The sequence below is a fragment of the Pelobates fuscus genome, chromosome 6, assembly GCF_036172605.1.
Source record: "Pelobates fuscus isolate aPelFus1 chromosome 6, aPelFus1.pri, whole genome shotgun sequence".
Classification (NCBI taxonomy): Eukaryota; Metazoa; Chordata; class Amphibia; order Anura; family Pelobatidae; genus Pelobates; species Pelobates fuscus.
In genome coordinates, this window is record NC_086322.1 from 61414614 (window position 1) to 61429885 (window position 15272).

Here is a 15272-nt window from a genome sequence, read left to right on the forward strand (position 1 = left end):
AGTGCCAGGAAAACAAGTGTTTTCCTGGCACTATAGTGGTCCTTTAAAGAGAAACTGTTAACTTCCACCATTTGATAAAACATTAAAATCACCTATAACGTGTGCTAACCTTTTTGTTTTGACATCTAGTATTTGGTGGTTTGTTGTTTGAGCCATTTAAATTTCCTTTACTTATTATAATCGCTTGCATTATTTACAGCTGAGGTATTTTTTTAGACTCTGTTGATGTATAGTGATCCATTGCTTAGCTCTCAATTTGTGAAATTATAGTATAGCTGCATTCAACTTTTATTTGACCAATTAACCTAACTTTCCTGCTGCTGTGATTGTTTTATGTGAAACTGCAGCAGCGGGCAAGCTAGAAGGAGCAGCAATTGGGATAAATAATACTAGAGTCTGACCCAACATGGCTCCCGAGCCAGATAAGTGAAATTTTCTAAAAAAACAAAAAAAAGAACGTAAATATAATTAAAAAAAAATGCGATTTAATTAAAGAAACACAATAGTAACCAAAACAACTTTAGCTTAAGTAAGCGGTTTTAGGCTATAGGTCATGTCTTGGAACTTTTCCTGCTCAATTTACTGCCATTTAGGAGTTAAATCACTTTTGTTTATGTCTCTGCAGCCGTAGCTACACCTCCCATAGCTGTGACTGACCCAGTCTGCATGAAAATAAAATGGTTTCTTTTTCAATCACATGTAACCTACTTTCAAAGTGTTTGTTTTTTTTTTTTTTTTTTTTTTTATCTCCTGCTCCGTAAATTGAACTTTAATCACATAAAGGAGGTTCATGCAGGGTCTAGCAAGCTATTAACAGTGCAGTGGATAAGAAATTCTAGATTAAACAGAATTTCTAATAAAGGAAGTGCAAACATTACATGACTCTTTACAGGAAATGTTTAGGAAGGCTGTGTAAGTCACATGCAGGGAGGTGTGCCTAGGGCTGCATAAGCAAAGTGATTTAACTCCTATATTGCAGAGAATTGAACAGTGAAACTGCAGGGCATAATCTATACAAAAATGTCATTAAACTAAAGTTGTTTTGGTGACAATAAGGTTCCTTTGAATGTAATAAACCTTTTTAAAAAATGAGACGTTAAAAGCAACTCTAACGTTTTTAAAATATCTTATAATCTTTGTTATAATGTACCCATGTCTTTATGGTTTGTGTATTTTATTTTATTTATTCATGTATATTGAAATTTGTGTAGAAATCACTTGCCTACCTTTCCCACTCCTCACTTTGATTGCTCACTATTTTTTTTCCTCTCTCCTCTGGCTATACCTTGCATATCCTACCTACACATTTCCTGAAAAAGAGATTCAATTATTTAGCTTCCCTTATTGCCCAGTGTGTTTAATTTAGAATGTTGTATCTCCTGCTCTGTTTGTAGCATGCAGGAACCTCCTGTGTGCGATTTAAGTTTCCATTAACAAACCAGGAGATAACTTCGAAGGTAAACACACTGTTCTGGAAGATGCGATTGAAAATGAAACCATTTTTCAGAGAGACTGTGAGTCACAGCCATGAGAGGTATAGAGAGGTATGTAGCCAATGGATACATTAACAAAATTATTATTTAACTCCAAAAGGGAACTGAGCAGTGAGACCACAAAAAAAACCCTTAATTAAGCCAATGTTGTTTTAGTGCTTGTAGTGTCTCTTTAAATATATACCAGGTTAGAAGGTGAGAGGTTAATATTTATTGCAATTGTGTCAGAGGTACTTATTTAATTACTGCTGTGCTATTTGTACTGCTATCATATATGTATTTATGTATTTTTCTTAATTTAACAGAAGCTTCAGGAGATAATGAAGAAGCCAGACATAAGTCCAAATATACGGAAGATTTTAAACCAAATTAGCACCTATGATAACATTCCAAGGAAAAAAGCCAAATTCCAGGTATGTTTAATTTATAAAGTTAATTTTCTATTTACAGACCTTTGTTTGGTAGAACCAGAGCTCAAAGAGGCTCCGTCGCTAGTAGTCCCTACTTTTCGCTCTGTATTTTAAGAAAAATAAAACCGAAAAGAACAGATGGAAACAGGGAAATGAGAAGAATCAAATTGAGGAATGTTAAGTTTGAGGTGACGTAGAAGCTTTAATTGTTTCTCTAATCTACATAGTAATATACTGTGGGGAAAAATGGATTCATTAATTCGATATCATATCAAACTTAAGAAAAAAACATTTTATAATGCTACTGACACGAAAACTTCAAATGTCCATAGTAGGCAGAGACTGCCCTCATATGTACCTGCAAACAGGGATTCTTTTGGTCTGATTTCCGCCATCCTATTCTTATCCAAAACATTTCTGTGCTGTAGGTGTTTATAGATTTATGTAGCTAATCTCCCAGAAACCATTCCACTTCTCAAATAAATTGTCAAACTGTTCAGTAAACTGATAACACTCATACACACAGCCTGGTTTATTTTTTTTAGTGAAACAATTGTACATATCGATCGCCAGAGCCTCTGCTTTCTCCCTGGAGTAGAGAGAGAGCTCAGTTCGAATTGTGCAACCAGGGGGTGAGAATCCCACTTGCCTGTTTGATAGTTTTAGGGAGCTGTTTCGTAGATGCAGGGATTTTGTAAACCATTGCTGCAATTATGAACGACCCTCATCAGTGAGAATGGGTGCAAGGCGCTCTCTGGCACCGTCACGTTTGCAATAACGCAATATTTTATGATGCTTATCTTAACTCTCTACTATTTTGTGTCCCTGGGCAAGGGACACAAGTGACTTATCCATAAAAGCTATAGGATTGGAGCTTGGTTATAGCTGTTCAACTTTTCAGGCTGTCTGAATGTTTTGGTACAAGACTTTAAATAATTTTTCATACGATAATACGTTTAATTGAGTCTGTGAGGTATCTTTACGAAGCACAGAATTGTGTTGACACGGCCAAAAAGTTTTATGTGCAACCCATTCTATTATTCCAAAAAGGCAAATTTGATTATTTCAACTGCATGTACTCTACAAATCAGTTGCCCTTTTGTTTTATCAAATTGCCTGGTTGCACTTATAACCCCAGAGCCTCCAGTAAACCACTTGACCAAACTCATAATTTCCCCCACACCTGATTTGTAACTATGGTAAAACTTCTCAAAGTGGATTATCTTGCTTTAGGGGTTATGCCTCTCTTTGTTCAGTAGATTTGAAATAGTTTCTGACGTTTACTGGCTATGATCTTTGGGTTTTAAGATTGTCAACATGTGTTCTTGAGATTTTTGTGTTGACTTAAAAAGATGTATACTACTCTACATAGATGTTATATTAAGGAAGATAAGAGATTCTAGGACCCAATGGCACAGTATCACAACACTTTATATTAAAAACTGCTTACTAGAGTCAATGGTGGGCTTTCTTAGCCAGGTGCCCACAATATCACACTAAAATATTTTCCATAAACGCCAGCCAAGCCAGTTTTTTTTTTTTTTTTTACATTTATTTATTTTTAGAGTTGAGCGAAGCCGAACTGAAAAGTTCGGGTTCGTACCGAACATTACGGTTTTTGCAACCTGGACCCGAACATGGACATTTCAGTGTGTGTTCGGCAATTTAATGGCGCGTTTTGAAAGGCTGCGGGGCAGCCAATCAACAAGCGTTTGACTCGTGTGCCCTTAGAAGCCATCACAGCCATGCCTACTAATGGCATGGCTGTGATTGTCCAGTGTAGCATGTCACCCAGCCTCTATATATAAGCTGGAGTCACATAGCGCCGCACGTCACATGATCTCCTATTAGTGTAGGGAGAGGATGCTGCAGCTGTGAGGGACAGCTTAGGAAAGAATTCTGGTGTTGAATCTGCAAACTACAGTGATTTATTTTTGTGGGTGCTATACCACATTTTTGTACCCTGCCCTGAGCCCAGTGCCAAGGAGAGTGCTGACATGCTGGGTGGCTGACTGTGCCTCCAGTTCCTTCACATTGTCTCCCACCCGGTCCCCTGCTGAAAGCTCAGAGTTGGCACCTGCAGCCCATGGCCATCTGTCTTTCACCTCACCCCCTTGAAAATCAGCCAAGCCGTCTGAGCCACAAGTCATGCAGCAGTCTCTTATGCTTTTTGATAACTCTGCTGGCGGGGTTTCCGTGGGCCATCCACCTAGCCCTGCTCCAGAAGTGGAAGAGATTGCGTGCACTGATGCACAACCACTTATGTGTCAGGATGTGGACATGCGAGGACCACCACAGCACGTCTCTGATGACGAAACACAGGTGCCAACTGCTGTGGCTTTCTGCAGTGTGCAGACTGGCAAGGAGGGCAGGGTTGAGGAGTGGGTGGAGGATGATGAGGTCCTAGACCCCCACATGGAATCAAGGTCATGCGAGTGACGTGTGCAGTTTGGAGGAAGAGGCGGTGGTCGCACAGAGGTACCAGCACAGCATAAGAGGGAGCAGGGTGCAAAAGCGGAGCGGCCGTCCCCTAGACAGTACGCCTGCTACTGCCCACCGCACCCAGGGACAGAGCACACCAAAGCTAGCTCCAAGGAGATCCCTGGCGTGGCAGTTCTTCAGACAATGTGCTGATGACAAGACACAAGTGGTTTGTACGTTGTGCAATCAGAGCCTGAAGCGAGGCATAAACGTGCTAAACCTGAGCACAACCTGCATGACCAGGCATCTACATGCAAAGCACGAGCTGCAGTGGAGTAAGCACCTCAAAAACCAAGAAAGGTCTCCGGGTCCTCCTGCTTCCTCTTCTGCTGCTGTCTCGGCCTCTTCCTCCACCTCTGGAGTGACAGGGGCACCTGCCACCCCGCAAACAGAGCATGTGGCAGCAATGCCACCACGTCCGCCACCTTCCCCAAGCATCTCCACACTGTCCCATGGAAGTGTTCAGCTGTCCATCTCCCAAACACTGGAGAGAAAGAGGAAGTATGCCCCTACCTACCCGCGATCCCTGGCCCTGAATGCCAGCATTTCAAAATTCCTGGCCTTTGAAATGCTTTCATTCTGTCTGGTGGAGACTGACAGTTTTAAAAACCTGATGGCGTTATTGGACTGCAAGAAATGCACCGCAGGCCGCAAATGTTGCGTTTTTTTTTTGTTCTTTTTTTTTTAGATGCCCCAATTAAAAAAAACAAAAAGTGTTGGCTACCTCCTCCTCCACCGCCGCTTCCACGGTCACCGCCTCCTCAAGCTATGGGTCACTTAGTATAAACTATGTACACAATAGCAGAGACTTATGAAGGCCTTTTCTCCATGCATCAGGAGTTGAGCTCAGTTTGAACAATGAAAGAGAATACCCTGCACTCCAACCCCCTCTCAAATGGATAATTCTGGTGATCCTCCTGACAGCCATGCTTTAGATTTTGATTTATGGTCTTCCAAAGCTAAAATCAAAGATTCCATCTAGTGCTATTTTATGACTCCGCTGTATTTTTTATTTTTATGTTATTTTAAGTGATTTCCCTATCCACATTTGTTTGCAGGGCACTTGTCCTACTTTTACCCCCCATTTTACTTCCTTTTGCAGCCCTCTAGCCCTTTCCAGGACCTTTTTTAGATGCATTTTAGTGCCCAACGGTTTGGGTCCCCATTGACTTCAATGGGGTTCGGGGTCAAGTTCCAGCCAATTTCGAGCCCGAACTTTCGGCGAACCCGAACATCCAGGTGTCCGCTCAACTCTCTATTTTTTTTTTTTTATACTCTCTAAGTTGGGCTTCCTGGTCCACCTCCCAATCAAGTCAATGGTGACTCTTTGCCCGCCTCCCTTGGACTTCTTTTGACAATGTCATCTTTTCCCATTTCAGTTTTTATATGTATTGCACTGCCCTTTCTCTCCTTCTATTGGTTGGGTGCGGTGCTACCATTGAGAGAACCGAATATTCAAAGTCATTTTCAGTCTTTACTTAAATTTAATTTCAGCTATTCCGATATTAAATATTCACAGTGTACAATCAAAGAAATGCATTCACACATAAATAGCTATGCATGTAAAGCCTTTGCTTTATGTAAATCTATTGGTGCCTTCCTAATAAAACTGGATTATCATCTAAACAAAGCCTTAGATGTTATAATTTTGTTGATAGTTGGAAATGATCTCAAAGAGGAATATTATTAAAACTTGTGAAAGTTATGGACTGTTTTTTTTTTTTTTTCTTTTTTTTTTCTTAAGAAATCGTAAAATAAATGACTTCATTTTCTTTTTCCATCAGAACTGGATGACGAACAGCCTAAAACTTCCCAATCAAGCATTGCAGGATCAGATTTGGGTGATTTTCGCTGAAGCTACAAGCACTGTAAGTAATAAACACCGGAAATTGAATTGTGATTTTCTTCTACAGAACTCTTTCACTAACCAGCAAATGTCATTCCAGGTTAAGGATCAAAGCGGTTTTCCTGACACTATAGTGCCCTGAGGGTGCCCTCACCCTCAGGGTCCCCCTCCCGTGGCGTTAAAACCCCTTCAGCAGCTTACCTTAATCCAGCGCTGGACTCCCTCGGCGCTGGTGACCACTCCGATGTCAGCTCCCCCGTCCGACTTCACAGGAACCGAATGCGCATGCTTTTCTATGGACGATCTGTGCGATGGACGCATAATATGCCTCCAGCGTCGCAGATGCGCCTCTAGTGGCTGTCTGGGAAACTACTTAGTTTGCATCTTAAGGGTTAAAACCTGAGGGACCTGGCACCCAGACCACTTAATTGAGCTGAAGTGGTCTGGGTGACTATAGTGTCACTTTAAATAAGGAAGATGTAACCACGTTGCTTAGAGTTGAAGAATCACAAAAAAAATCCACCTAAAGGAATGCAAATCTGTACACCCTGTTCCAAATTATTATGCAAATTCTATTTAAGTGTCACAAAGATTAAATATTTTGTTTTTCGGTTTACTCATGGATGGCATTGTGTCTCAGGGCTCTTTTGATCACTGAAAAGAATCTGACACCTGTGATAATTACATTTCCAGATGAGCCCAATTTAAGGAAAAACTACTTAAGGAGGGTGTTTCACATTATTAAGCAGAACACCATTTTCATGCAATTTGGGGAAGAAAAGGGATCTCTCTGCTGCCAAAAAGAGTGAAATAGTTCAATGCCTTAGACGAGGTATGAAAACATTAGATATTTCAGCGCTATAGTATCAATGTCCCTATCCATTTCTAGGCCCCTAACCATGCGCAATGAAATTTTAATAAAAGTAAGTTTTACTCCCCTTCTCTGCCCTGCTGAGTCTCCCTCTGTGCTGCTACATGCTCCTACTCACTTGATATCATCCTGGAGGCTTGACTCATAGTGGATCAGTGGGAACCATAGCTGGCCGCGAGCCGCTAATAATTTTGTTCTAGAGAATAGAAGCATGCAGTTATTCTTTGACTAATTGTGATGGCACTGTACATGCGTGCCATGACCTCGTAGTATACCTGGATTGGAGTGCTACGACGTGACAGTCCCAGCTCTTCTATTCAGAGGGCTTAGAAGTGTGGCTTGAAGCTAAGCTCCCAAGTCTTCTAACTATTAAAACACCGTAAGCGGTTACAAAGAATGGGGGAACTACTGTAGGTACTGTAACAACTTTATTTAGATTTTTCCCACTTGTCCACTTTTTGGGCTGAAGGCAAAATTTAAAATGGTTGTGATTTTATTTATTTGTTTTGCTCAGCCTCAGATCCCTTTGGGAACCAGAACAAGCCAGAAGGGATTTGGGTCTAAGTAATAAGATATGTTTCGGTTCAGTGCCCTTCTAACCGTTATGAGGGTCTCTCTTGCCTTTAGGGCTCAGACTGGACTGTTGGGTAATGGTTTTTATACTTGTGGCATACAACCGTTTTCTCCTCCTCCTTCCTTCCCACCTCCAAACATTAAGTTGTGACCAGCTGTAATGTTTAGGAGTAGTAGAAGCTAATGCTGCCTGCTGTTTATTACTTTAATAATCCAGTTTTGGCACATGCATACATTCTTAAGTATTCTAATGTAAGGATAGGATGTCTACATTTGTGTGAATCTTTCTGTTTATTAGTGTTTCTATGTGTCTGTCTTTAGTGTGTTCATGTATTCCTGTTTCTTTATACATAGTTGTATGTGTCCTTTTTTTTTTTTTTAATCTATCTGTTCATCTTTAGACAAGTGTTTCTCTTTTTGTGTTTGTTTTCCTGTATTAAATTTTGACCAGTTTTGTTTCTGCCAGTTTTATCATCATTTGTTTGAGGGGTGGAATGTGGATATCTGGATAGGAAGCAGAGACTAAATCTACAGCCGTAGAGTATAGGGGGTATCACATAGGTGAAGTGTTCTGAGGATGGAATCAGCCCTGGGTCCCACATTTTTTATTTGAGCTGAAGCCTGAGGTTCTTTGGGAACCTATCAATATTCCTGTATCTTTACACTTTGTTTTTTAGTTTTGTTTTCTGCCAAAACAAAAATGTAGCATGCATAATTCTGAATTTCTATTTTAACTCCTAAGGGAAACGGTAATCAAAATAATGCAAAGCAGTCAGAGAGTGCACCTACTGAAACCCAGTCTGAACCTGCCGAGCATTTAGAAGAAAGTGAGAAAAAGAAAAACAAAAGGGAACGTAAGGAAGAAAGACAAAAAAAGAATAAAAAAGAAAAGAAAGAAATGTTGGCAGAAGAGCAAACGGAAAATGGGAAAAAGAAAAAAGGCAAAAAGCGTAAGATGGAAAACCAGGAGAAAAATGAAGATGAGGAATCTGAAGCCATAGAGGACATGCCAAAGGGAAAGAAGAAGAAACGAGCTGCTGAAAGCATACAGAATGGTCACAATGAAGGCGATGCGCCTAAACTCAGTAAAAAGCGAAAGCACAAAGAATCTGAAGGTATACTCCTTATTGTTAAGATCACCAGTAAAGTGAATTATTTTCAGTACCTTTTTTACCTATAATTTTGCTTAACTTGGAGAATAATCATTCTCCCCCACCAGTCTTTTAACATTCCTGGCGGAGAGAAGCACTCTAATCATTTAGTTAGGTGAAGTTATGCAGCCTGCAATTTGATTGGAGTTCGCGGCTGGTTGTTAAGCCTGCAGGAAGATGTGGAAGCGGCTTTGACTCCTCTTGGCATATTGTGTAAAATAAAATCTGGGCAGTAAATGATGTGTTCGAACATCTGTGTGAGTGTCTGTGATCCTGTCTGCTGTGTGTGAGCGTTTACAGTGCAACAGTCTGTGCATAGAATGACTATAGCCGTGCATGCTAGTGAGAAAAGTACCTAATATTTATTTGCACTTTCCAAGGATTTGCCTGTTATTGCAGACTAGGAAGTAGCGGACACCTGTCTGCCAGTTTTACAGTCATCCAACTTAGAATGCTGAGCATACCATATAAAACCCTACTTGAAGTGTTCCAATAATAATTAATGTCTACGATGTCCCGAGGCTGTCTTGATATAATGGTACTTGCATAATCCTTTGTTATGAAGTGATTAAATCAAAGCCCGACAGAGTGGACTTTGCAAATTGCTATATACAAATCTAATTTAAAAGACTCATGTGTCGCACAATCATGTAAAACCATTTACAGAATACTTGTTTTTACGTTGAAGGAGAGCTGCCCGAAGAAATGCCGGAACAAAATTCAGCTGATGAGAACGAAAATAACGAGACCGGCCGAGGTAAAACTCCTTCAAACACTTCTGTTCTGAAAGTCCAATTTCTCACTTATTCATTTGTTGTAGATTTGATAGTATATAGCATGCTCCTCCAGCTGATTGAAAGTCTCACTCAATTACCTCTTCATTCCTTTTATATTTTACCAATAGCTGCAACTCTGTTAACTTCTTTTAGCCATCACTTCCAAATTTACCCTGTTACCTCTTGTCTCAAATCCCCACTGTATCCTTTAGATTGTAAGCTCACGGACTATCTAGCTAAGCACTTTGTATATAAGGGCTTCAATGGCTAGATCTCTGCTTACGGGCAGGGCCCTCTCTACCTTTTGTATTTGTCTGTATATATTGTACGTTCTGCACTAATTGTACAGCGCTGCAGAATTTGTTGGCGCTTTATAAATAAATAACCTTATGTATGATTGTTTTATATTTCAGGTAAATTTAATTGGAAGGGAACCATCAAAGCACTACTACAACAGGCTCCTGACCATGAACTACCAATAAAGAGACTTAGGAAGAAGGTATCTCTCACAAATACTGCTTAATGCATTATACCGGGGGTTTATTACCTAAATAGTATTTGATAATGGAATGGTTTTCAATACTCAAGATGGGGAATGTAAGTGAGTAAGAATGTTCCTAACTTAGCCAGTTTGGACCAAACTTTGCACATTTAATTTACCTTAATTCCCTGTGTAGCGGATGTCTCTTTGTATTTATGGCTTCATACTTAGTGTGCTAGAATTTTTTTTATTTTGTATATTTTCTGAATTATTTTAGAATGCTTCAATTCTCAGGTATTTTTTTTTTTCTATTATTCCCCTTCCCTTGGTTTTTAACTTAGAGGAATTTTATTTCACCACCAAAAATGGTGGTTGAGGGGGAAGATCACCTTGTAGAGCAGTCTTGTCACGTTTGTAAGGGGGAAAAAAAGCAGAGACCCCAAAAGGCAACATTAACCCCTTCAGGACGGAGTCAATAGTACACGTTCTGATCAAAACAAAACGTAAACAAAAACTGGAATTTGCGCTATATGTCTGTTCACCCGTAGTTCCCCTCTTTCATATTAAATGCACCCACACTTATTATATATCATTTTGTTCAGGAGAAACAGGGCTTTCATTTCATATAAAATATTTGTATTTGAAACAATTTATTATGAATAAAATTAAAAAAAACTGTGAGAAATTTGAATTTTTTTTTTAAATTTGTAGTTCCGCCTCACATTTTAGCTGTAAATGTCATAATACTGTTAGGTTTTACGGCAACAAAATGCACATATTTGTAATCAGCGATGTCTCACGAGTACAACAGTACCCCCCATTAACAGGTTTTATGGTGTTTTGGAAAGTTACAGGGTCAAATATAGAACGTTCCATTTTCAAATTGAAATTTGCCAGATTAGTAATGTTACCTTTGAGACGGTGTGGTAGCCCAGGAATGAGAATTACCCCCATAATGGCATACCATTTGAAAAAGTAGACAACCCAAGGTATTGAACGTGGGGTATGTTTAGTTTTTTTTAGTAGCCACTTAGTCACAAACACTGGCCAAAGTTAGCGTTCATATTTGTTTTTGTGTGAAAAAAGCAAAAAACTAATATTTGGCCAGTGTTTGTGACTAAGTGGCTACTAAAAATGACTGGACATACCCCATTTGCAATACCTTGGGTTGTCTACTTTTGCAAATGGTATGCCATCATGGGGGTAATTCTTATTCCTGGGCTACCATACGGTCTCAAAGGCAACATAACTAATCTGGCAAATTTCAATGTCAAAAAAATGAAATGCAAGCCTTATATGTGACTCTCTAACTTTCCAAAACACCATAAAACCTGTACATGTGGGGTACTGTTATTCTCGGGAGATTTCACTAAACACAAATATTAGTGTTTTAAAACAGTAAAACATATTACAACAATAATATAGTCCATAAAAGTGCCGTTTGTTTGTAAAAAATGCAAAAAACGTCACTTTTACTTAAAATATCATCGTTGTAATACAATTTACCAGTTTTAAACACTAATATTTGAGTTCAGCGAAGTCTCCCGAGTAAAACAGTACCCCCTATGTACAGGTTTTATGGTGTCTTGGAGAGTTACAGGGTCTAATATAGTGCATGCGAATTAAATTCTCTGCACTTTCTCCCTGTGTTGTCAGGCATGTCAATCAAATTTTAATTAATCAAATGACATAATTATGTTAAAAAATTACTTAAATATACACGTAGAATTTTAATATATATGCATTTATAGGTATATAAATTCTACGTGTATACTAATGTAATCTTTTATGTAATTATATGTATTTATCTCTCTATATATATTTGCGGTTATTTGTATTTTATATATAGATAGATATATATAGAATGTCATTCTAAGTGTATTCTGTTTCCAATATATATATATTAATAACAAAATACAGTTAGAATGAAATTACATATGAATATATAATTTATTTTATATTTTGTTTCAATATTTTATTTATTTATTTAATTATTTTATTTATTTATTATTGTAATTATGCGTATATATATATAATATATATATGTAGATCTATTATATATATAATATATATACATATTATATATATGTAACGTCATTCTAAGTGTATTTTAATATTAATATATATACTAATATTAATATTAAAATACATTACGTATGACGTTACATATATATAATATGTATATATATTATATATATAATATATATACATATTATATATATATAAAAAGGCATTTAATTTATTTTATAACATTTTAATATTTTTTTTTTTACTCTTCCTACCAGCAGGGGGACTGTCTAATATTTTAAACAGTCCCCCTGCTGGCAGATCCATAGCCAGCTATAGGGGGCCATGTGATCGCTCTTTGAGAGCGATCACATGGCCCCCGGGGGCCTCATTTGCCGGAGGGGGGCTGCCTGGGCTCTCAGACAGCCCCCCAGAAGAGGATCGCGGCGGAGGTGAGTACACCTCTGCTCCTGGGGCTGCAAGCCGTTACGGCGTTCTATGCCGCCGCAACGGCTTTAAAGCCCTTTAAAGCCGCGACGGCATAGAACGCCGTAACGGCGTTAAGGGGTTAAAGAAGCCCATGAGTATGTTTGCAGTTGATATCATTTGAGTTTTTTTTCACTAAACTGTGAATTGTGGAGAATTGTTTAGCAAATTGTTGTTTCAGGAGAAAACGGTTGTGCAGAAATATAGCATAGTGGTTTTTTTTTTCCCCCTCATTTTGCAATCCTTTTTCCACTTTCGTTTTTCTTTTTTTTTCACTTTTTTTTCTTTAACCTTGATTCACAAATAACCTAAAAAAAAGTTTCAATTTTAAATAACTTGCTTTCTAGTGTGCCTGTTCTAGATGTGTCATTATTATACTTGTGATTTGTCTGTCTGTAGGTCCTCGCGCAGTACTACACAATATCGTCTGCACAACACAAATCTGAAGAGGAACTTCTTTCAACGTTCAATAAAAAACTGCGCAGCAATCCAAAATTCAAGGTTTTAAAAGAAAAAATAAAACTCGTAAAATAAGGAAATCCTGAAAATATATGTAAATGTATTATTAAAGTTAAACTTACTCATGGCATTCCTTAAAAAAGAAAAAAACGTTTGCTTGTTTTTATATAATTATTCTCAGGAACAATCCCAGTTCAAAAAAACTTTTGCATAACAGAGTTTTATTGCATGAATGTTTTTAAAGGTTTTTATTCAATCCCTTATTTGGGTAAGTTGATTTCTAATTTTGCATCTGCTTTCGCAATAAGAATTGTAAAGAAAGTTGACCTTTTTTCATCTAAATTAAAGAAATCCAATTTAACTCTCTGCAACATGAAAATGCTTCTACTGTGCTTTGTTTTTTAATTTTTTTTTTTTCTCTTCTGCTTCATTTTTTTTGGAGCTTCACGCTAAGCTATACTGTACCCGCCTTTCCCCCTTCTCAGTGAGCTGTATTACAGATCATTGAGAAGAATAGAAAAGCTGCATTACCTGCACCCCCAACACAAAGGTTTCTCAATGAAAAGCCTTTGATCGGAGTATTCCCCAGCACAGACTTAAAGGGACATTATTAGCACCCCATCTCAATTAAGTGATCTGGGTGCTATGTTCCTGTAGTTTTAACCCTGCAAATGACAACTTGATTACATTGTATGGTTTAAATGCCTCTAGTGGCTGTCACACTCAAACTATTTCAATAGGATTGTCTCATGAACACCATCTGATTCGTGCAGCACGGTGTTTTGCCCCCTTGTGCGCATTAGCCCCCCCCAATACTTTTCTATGCTTTCCTTGAGAAGCTCATCCAAACAGGCATGCAAGCCCGACAGAGACCAGCGCAGCGAGGAATGAAAGGTAATTACATTTCACCCTTCTAGCCCTTTTACGGCTGGGGATGTTTCTGCAGGATCGATAAAAACTATAGTGTTGGGGAATACATGTTTGTGTTCCTTCCACTATAGTGTTCCTTGAAAGTCCGTGTTGGGTATAAAGGTTACGTGTTGAAAAGGCTATGCATTAGATATACCCCGTTTGACAAACCACTTCTTTTCCAGGTAGGATTTTATGGATCTTATGGGGTAATCGAAGTCCAAGACACATCCAGCTCAGTCTTTCAGATTTATTTGATGAAAAATAAAAAGTTTCTTTAAATAAAGATAAACAAAACAAAATTCATTGCTCTGGCTTGAGTACTTACTAGACATTTACTAGCTGTAATTGGGTGGCTTTTCCACGTACCAATTTTCAATAACAAAATACACTTACAGAAACACCATTCCTCTCTGCTCTCCTAGCTGGCCTTCTCTGCAGCAGGCTGATCCTTTTTTTTAAAAAAAACCTGCCAATTGACCAGCTACAGATGAGTTTAAATTAGTCCACATTTTTGGAACTCTTAAGCTAAACACAAGTTCTGGCCTGGCTGTTACGCAGGTCTATGGAATCTGTTGGCGCTATATAAATTGCAATAATAATAAATAGTGCTATTGGAGCACTGGCCCACCCTGCTCTCCAAAAACTTTCCCAGGGATCCTTACTGTGGTTTGCAGATTACCAGCAATGTATCTTGCAAATTTAACATCTCTCCCTGGGACATTTAATTGAGAAACTTTAGGCTACTCTTTAGTAAAGCAGGCCTGATATATCTTCCCTCAACAACCATTCCACATTTTCTCACACCCCAAAGAAAACAGTGAACAAAATGTATGTATGTTTTTTTGTATTTTTCAGGAATATAGCTACAAAATTGTTAAAAATAATAATTTCCATAGTTAAAGGGTCACCAAAATAACTTTAGTTTCAATTAAGCAGTTTTTGTCTATAGATCTTGCCTCTTGCAGTCTTACTGCTCCATTCTCTGCCACTTAGGAGTTATATAACTTTGTTTCTGTTTGTGCAGCCCTAGGCACACCTCCCTGGCTGTGACTGACACAGCCTACATGAAAACAAAATTTGTTTCATTTTTAATCAGATGTGAACTTATGTTAAAAAACTTTACTGTTCTGTAAATTGAACAATAATTACATACAGGAGGCTACTGCAGGGTCCAGCAAACTATTAAAGCCGCACGGTCATGGTCATATCCTGTTTTGTTTGTTTGTTTGTGTTTATTTTATTTTTTTTATTATTTTTTTTTACCCGACTCCACTACATCTACCGTATTTTTCGCTCCATAAGACGCACTTTTTTCCCCCTCAAAAG

The 15272-nt window shown here is 38.3% G+C and overlaps 1 protein-coding gene across 1 annotated transcript in view; it reads left to right on the forward strand.

Annotated features, from left to right (window-relative positions):
- LYAR (Ly1 antibody reactive) overlaps positions 1 to 13426 on the forward strand; it is a 20338-nt gene extending 6912 nt beyond the window's left edge. Inside the window, exons 4-9 of the mRNA XM_063457776.1 lie at positions 1799 to 1906; positions 6169 to 6252; positions 8417 to 8789; positions 9514 to 9582; positions 10015 to 10100; positions 12975 to 13426. Of these exons, the coding sequence (XP_063313846.1) occupies positions 1799 to 1906; positions 6169 to 6252; positions 8417 to 8789; positions 9514 to 9582; positions 10015 to 10100; positions 12975 to 13109 (855 nt within the window). The 3' untranslated portion in view covers positions 13110 to 13426. The remainder of the gene's footprint in view (positions 1 to 1798; positions 1907 to 6168; positions 6253 to 8416; positions 8790 to 9513; positions 9583 to 10014; positions 10101 to 12974) is intronic.
- Positions 13427 to 15272: the final 1846 nt, after the last annotated feature.